The 7,317-nt window shown below is 41.0% G+C and overlaps 1 protein-coding gene across 1 annotated transcript; it reads left to right on the forward strand.

Annotated features, from left to right (window-relative positions):
- Positions 1-2,405: 2,405 nt before the first annotated feature.
- Positions 2,406-5,815, forward strand: LOC124645111. The gene is made up of 2 exons (XM_047184857.1): positions 2,406-3,501; positions 5,712-5,815. The coding sequence occupies exons 1-2, from the start codon at positions 2,406-2,408 to the stop codon at positions 5,813-5,815; spliced, it is 1,200 nt and encodes a 399-aa protein (XP_047040813.1).
- The last annotated feature ends 1,502 nt before the right edge of the window (positions 5,816-7,317 follow it).

A 7,317-nucleotide genomic window follows, 5' to 3' on the forward strand; every position in this document is an offset into this window, starting at 1 on the left:
GCGCCACCGTCAATGCAAAAAACTTTCGCGCGAGTGCCAAAAAATACGACGCCGGCCGCCATAACGCGCCGCAAATTAAAATCAAAAACTGTGTCTAAACTTCTATAAACTTCTTAAACTAATCAAAAGCCCCTGCAGGGAGTTACTGGGCGCCCATCAAACCATAAATTACATGTGTACAAGTGATCTGTGCAGTAGCGTGAGTGGATCAAGTTGCAGCAACCGGCGGAACTTTGTAAGTACCTACTGATTCCTATTTCCCATCGGTCCTGTGTGCAGCTTTCCATAAACCTCTCACAGAAAATCTCGTCCAGCCTTACAACCTGGATAGATCTGTAAAAAACCCTAATGGTCTAGGGCTTACGGTCAACGAAGCGCCGTTCAAGTCACACCATTTTTAGTGGTCCTTCTAAGCCGCATAATATACCTAATTGTTGAGTGTGCTTGGTTCAAATCGTGTAACCTACGACTCAATTATTACGTAAAAGTACCATTTAGTTGTCCATTTTAAGTCATTGAATTCTAAACAATACAAAATGGATAGCAAAGAAACTAAACTCAAACTTCTCGTCACTCAACGTGAGTACGTATTTCGTGAGATTCAAATTTTATTCGATTTATCTCGTCAACTAACATCCGTTAAGTCCAAGTTAGGCTCATTTAAGAGTAGGTATAGACGTATTGACGACTTGCGTCATGAATACATAAATTTCACGAACGAAATAAACTCGTTAAAACTAGCTTTGAATCCTCAAGACAGTATAAACATGAAAACGGTTGATGCCTTTGACGACATGTACTACGCAGTCCACGAAGTCGCAGAAATCTACCTACAGTGTGATAAAAGTGAAGCCGCATTGCCGACATTGCCGTTCCGCGACGCCATCTCATCGGAGGCAAACGGAAACCGGAAACCATTTGCGCAACCACGTTTACCTAAAATCGAACTTATTAAATTTGACGGAAATATAGAATATTGGCAAACATTCTATGACACATTTGCATCTCTCGTGCACAATAACGAAAACATTTCTAATATCGAAAAGTTTCATTATTTACTTTCTTGCCTCACGGGTTCCGCTTTATCAATCGCCAAGGGCATTCCGGTCACATCAGACAATTATAAAATTGTTTACGATGCGCTAATAGATCGGTATCAAAATAAGCGAATCTTAGCAGTAAATTATTTGGAAAAAATCTTTAGTCATCCTACATTAAAATCTAGTAATCTTAACGATTTACGTAAAATCACTAGTTTATTACAGGAATCCGTAAACGCTTTAAAATCCATTAAAATCGAAAACCTTGGTGAATTTATTTTGTTTTATTTATCTTCTCGCATATTAGACTCTGATACACGAAAGCGATTCGAAAGTCAAAACAAAAGTCAGATACCTACTTTTATCGAATTATTAACATTCCTACAAAGTTATCTAAAAATATTAGAAGCTAGTGAGCCTTATAAATGTAATTCGAGCAATAGTTTGCCACCGATGGCACGTAGAAATAACAATAATTTTACGAAGTCAAAGTTATCATCATTTCCCGCGCATTTTAACGATAACGCGGCATCGATGTCGTTCGATGAGTGCACAGGGCCGTACTCAGATGCAGGGCCGCACTCAGGCGCGAGTTCTAACTTTAATAATACATCAAATGTGAATCTTGAGTCAATTTTAAATCAATGTAATTTGAATACAGGGTCGCATTTTATTGACAACAATTTAATGCAAAATAATAATTTAAATAATCCTGATGTTCATGCATACTCAGTGTCAGATAAAAAATTCGGGTGTGTATGCTGTGGATATTTTCATCACACTATTTATAAGTGTCCGGTGTTTAATTCAAAAAATGTAAATGAACGTGAATCTTTAGCCAAATCAAAGCGCTTATGTTTCAATTGCTTAAAGCCCAATCATGCGGCTGATATGTGTCTGTCCAAAGCTTGCTGTACCAAATGCAACGCGCGTCATCACACGCTACTTCATCGCGACCAGGGCCCCACGTCAGCGTGTCCTGTGACTTCTTGTGCTACTCCAGCGGTTCCAGCTTCTTCTGCTGACCCAGTAGTTACTCTTAATTCTATGAATACAAGTTGCAACTTGCAGCAACATCGCTCATTAGTGTTATTAGGAACATGTGTGGTTAGGGCGTATGGTCCTTGTGGTGTTACACATCTTCGAGCACTTATTGATAGCGGTGCACAGAGTTGTTTCTTAACAACTGCCTGCGCACTTCGATTAGGTTTACCCTTACGTAGTTGTGATTATTCTGTTGTTGGAATAGGACAGAATCCAGTGCTTGAAGTCAAAGGTGAAACATCATTTACGATTCAACCATTACACTCAGATCAACCAACTTTTACGGTACGAGCTATTGTCATGGAAGCTCTCACCCATAAAATGCCTTCAGTAGAAATACCTTCTTTTGTCAAAGCTAACCTCAAGCACTTGGTTCTAGCTGACAGTGACTTTGATAAACCCGGTGACATTGATCTTTTGTTAGGCGCAGATATTTTCCATAGCATTTATAATGGTCAACGACTTGAAGTAGGCCCGGGTCTACCGGTAGCCCTACATAGTGTATTCGGCTGGGTTATCACGGGCAGGCTCGACGCTGAGTGTTCGCCTCCAGCTGAAACGTCTACACTTTTGGCTTCCACAGCTGCCTTAGACAATGTGGTCAAGCGATTCTGGGAGGTAGAAGAGCCGCCTAAGCAAACGATTGTCAACCCGGAAAATGAAAAATGTGAACAGATTTACACAGACCTTGTTCGACGCAACGAAGATGGAAGATATGTAGTACCTATGCTACTAAAGGAAGAACATGAGCAGTTAGGAGACTCTCATCGCACGGCCTTATCCAGACTTCATAATTTGGAGAAACGGTTCCTTCATCACGAAGACCTGAAACACGATTATGGAGAATTCATGCAAGAGTATCAAGACTTACATCACATGCATCAAATTGAACCTTCTGACACAGATTTTAGATATTTGATTCCGCATCACTGCGTCATCAGACCTGCTAGCACGTCAACGAGACTGCGTGTAGTTTTTGACGCGAGCGCGAAGACATCTAGCGGCATATCTCTTAACGATATTGTCTACACAGGTCCAAAACTTCAAAACGATATCGTTGATATTATTACAAAATTTCGTTTACACAAAGTAGTCTTCACAGCCGACGTTTCCAAAATGTATAGAAATATCGAACTTCGTCCAGAGGACCGCAAGTATCAACATATCCTGTGGCGTAGCTCCACTTGTGATGAAGTCCGTGAATATGAACTTAAAACTGTGACCTACGGCGTGAGCAGTTCACCATTTTTAGCCATCCGTACGCTACACCAGCTAGCAAACGATCACGGTGCATCATGGCCTGAAGCTGCTTCCATTCTGCGTCATGACACGTTCATGGATGACGTCACCGCTGGCGCTCCTTCAGTTGAAGCTGCCTTAAATCTGAAAGACGGAATTATTAATTTGCTGAATTGTGGTAAATTCGAACTACGTAAATGGAGTAGTAACTCACCTGAGTTCCTTGCACAACTTCCTTCTGAACATTGTCAAGTTCCAAAATCATTTTGTGACGATCAAAACATACAAACTTTAAAAATATTAGGTCTGCAATGGGACCCGAATCTAGATCTTTTTACTTATTCTCAATCTGAATTCACTCCAAAGTTTACAAAGCGTTCCATTCTTTCTAATGTTGCTCGCATTTATGACCCATTGGGTTGGTTAACTCCCATGGTGCTTAAAGCTAAATTGATTCTTCAAGCCTTGTGGAAACTTCAATTAAATTGGGACGATCCTGTGCCAGACAGTATTGCTCATCAATGGACTGAGTTTGTCTCTGAGCTCAGTTACCTCAAACAAGTACACATTCCTCGTCATATTCTGCCCTCAGACGTAGTAGAATGCCAGCTCGTTGGTTTTTGTGATGGTTCATCCAAAGGTTACGGTTGTTGTATTTATTTAAGATCTGTCTGTAGAGGTAAAATTTCAGTTAAATTATTAATCGCGAAGTCGAGAGTAGCTCCCATAAAACCAGTTACGATTAATCGCCTCGAACTTCTTGGTGCAGTACTTCTAGCTCGGGTCTTGAAACATATGGCTGACTTGTTAAATCCACATCTGAAGCTCTCTCGAGTGATCGCCTTCACTGACAGTAGTACAGTTTTATCTTGGCTTAATACTGAACCTTATAAATTGAAAACCTTTGTTTCGCATCGTGTAGTTAGAATTACCGATCTCGTACAGATTCAAAATTGGTATCACGTATCGACCTCCGATAATCCAGCGGATCATAGCAGTCGTGGGTTGTCATGTTCACAGCTGATCGCTTCTGATACCTGGTGGTCAGGTCCATCTTGGCTTTCTCTAGAGACTTCAGTATGGCCAGTTTCACAGGACGTATACGTGCCACCTGGAGGTGTGCCTGAGGTGAAGAGCTTGCCTGTGATAACTCATTCCGTGGACTTAGTGCCTTTATATGAGGATCCGATTAAAAAATTATTAAGTCATTATTCTTCATTTTCACGTGTCCAAAGAGCATTAGCTTGGTTGTTGCGATTTAGTAAAGTCTTGAGAAAACTTACTTTCAATCGTAAAACCTTGACTGTGGAGGAATTAGAAAATTCATTATCCCTGCTTGTTCAACATGAGCAGACGGAACACTTTGCTATTGAGATAGAGTCAGTAAAATGTGAAAGGACTTGTTCACGTCCTATTCAAAAACTTAATCCCTTTCTCGATCACCGAGGACTCTTGCGAGTGGGGGGGCGTTTAGTAAATTCAAAACTTCCTCTCTCTGAAATTTACCCTTTGTTGTTACCAAAGAATTCACGACTGTCTGCACTTATAGTTGACTATTTTCATAAACTTCACCTTCATTGTGGACCTAGAATGTTGCAGTCTATTATAAGTCGTAGATTCTGGATTTTGGGTATTCGCAATTTAATACGATCGCGACTTTCCAAGTGTGTAACGTGCTTCAAAGTAAATCCCACATCAGTTTCACCTATAATGGGAAATCTACCGGCACCCCGAGTACAACCTTCACGATGTTTTTCAAAGATAGGGATAGATTTCGCAGGACCCTTCATCGTGAAAGAGAGTAAAAGGCGTAAGGCGCCTGTTTACAAGGTGTACGTCTGTGTGATGGTATGTCTCGCAGTAAAAGCGATCCATCTTGAGCTAGTTACAGACTTGTCGACAAGTGCGTTTATCGCAGCTTTGGACAGATTCGTATCACGCCGTGGTCTTTGTCAACTTATTATCTCTGATTGTGGTACAAATTTTGTCGGGGCCAAGCGCTACTTAAGCGAGGTCCACCAGTTTCTTTCCACTCAGGAGTCAGAACTTAATACTGAGTGTACAAAGCGTAATATCGTGTGGCAACATAATCCACCAACTGCTAGCCACTTTGGCGGTATTTTTGAAAGTGGTGTTAAGTCGATGAAGTACCACCTTAAACGAGTTGTTGGCTTACAAGTGCTGACGTTCGAAGAGATGTTGACTGTGCTGAATAAAGTAGAAGCCGTCCTCAACTCTCGACCGTTATGCGCTTTGTCTAGCGATCCCACTGAGGGAGATGTCTTGACACCGGGTCATTTCATCACTGGTGGTCCTTTGGTATCATTACCGGAGATCCCGCTTACGGATACGTATTTACCGCCTAAAGAGCGATGGCAATTGTTGCAGAAAATGACACAGAGTTTTTGGAAAATTTGGCAAAGAGATTACCTTCATACACTGCAGCAGAGATGCAAATGGTTCAAAGACCAAGTCAATGTGCAAGTGGGTGATATAGTTACAATTGTGGAACAAAATCTTCCCCCGTTGGAGTGGCGTTTCGGTCGTGTTGTCGAGCTTCATCCAGGCTCTGATGGTGTAGTGCGTGTCGTCACGCTACGTACGGCCAAAGGACTACTTCGACGGCCTGTAGTCAAGATTTGCCCTTTGCCTACTTCTAACTAAACTTTAACCTTTCCATTGTATTTTTTTTTAACCATAATTATTGTTAATGTAGCTTAAAATCAACCTACTTTTAACTTAAAATTATAAACTTAGAATCGTAATCACGTAACTTACTAGGTAATTCAGCACGATTTGAACTCAAGCACACATAACACACATCTTTTAGTCTTTTCGACTCTTATTTTGTGAAATCCCTGGACTGATTTCAAGTGGGGGGGAATGTTTGAGCTTGCATGCATTCCTTATTCCTTTCATTTCCCTCTCCTAGTTCCAAAAACTGCCACTCACCAAGCGAGACGTGGCGCCACCGTCAATGCAAAAAACTTTCGCGCGAGTGCCAAAAAATACGACGCCGGCCGCCATAACGCGCCGCAAATTAAAATCAAAAACTGTGTCTAAACTTCTATAAACTTCTTAAACTAATCAAAAGCCCCTGCAGGGAGTTACTGGGCGCCCATCAAACCATAAATTACATGTGTACAAGTGATCTGTGCAGTAGCGTGAGTGGATCAAGTTGCAGCAACCGGCGGAACTTTGTAAGTACCTACTGATTCCTATTTCCCATCGGTCCTGTGTGCAGCTTTCCATAAACCTCTCACAGAAAATCTCGTCCAGCCTTACAACCTGGATAGATCTGTAAAAAACCCTAATGGTCTAGGGCTTACGGTCAACGAAGCGCCGTTCAAGTCACACCAACCTATGATAAAAAAAAAAATATCTCTGCAGTTGAAAATATTACTTTTTATTATTTAAAGGTAATTTTATATTTCTAGTATCTTTTAACGATATACGTGATCCAATTATTCTCTTTTAAACAACTATCGAGTTTGCGCGTATAACGGAACGTCAGCGCGCGTATCCGCGTTATGTTTTGTTTTTAGGTTAGAAATAACTTGGATTATTTTTATCCCGATTTAAATGATTAAATAAGATGTTGTGCATCTAATTAGAACCTCTTCAAAATGAAGTGCACAATAACTTACACACAGAATATTGTGTGCATTAAATCAGCGGTTCCCGAATTCTTTTGGCTTCGGAACCCTTTTCGTCTCACCATTTTTCGGCGGAACTTTAGCTTAAGTAAGAAGTAAAGTAAAGACGTAAATACACTTAGGTACGGCTCGTGGCGCGTGGTAGCGCACCAAATGGTTATATGGTTAGAGACATATTCAGTATACTCAGGCGTAGCATGGCTATCTGCCACACGGGCCAGAAAACAATTTAGCCGCTCTTGACTTTGTGTATTATGTGAATAGTTTTCAGTTTGAAGACTTACAAAGTAAACGCAAAAAGAAATAGATTGGGATTGTACAGGTGCGAGGCGAGCGAT

The sequence above is a fragment of the Helicoverpa zea genome, chromosome 31 (assembly GCF_022581195.2).
Source record: "Helicoverpa zea isolate HzStark_Cry1AcR chromosome 31, ilHelZeax1.1, whole genome shotgun sequence".
NCBI classification, from domain to species: Eukaryota; Metazoa; Arthropoda; class Insecta; order Lepidoptera; family Noctuidae; genus Helicoverpa; species Helicoverpa zea.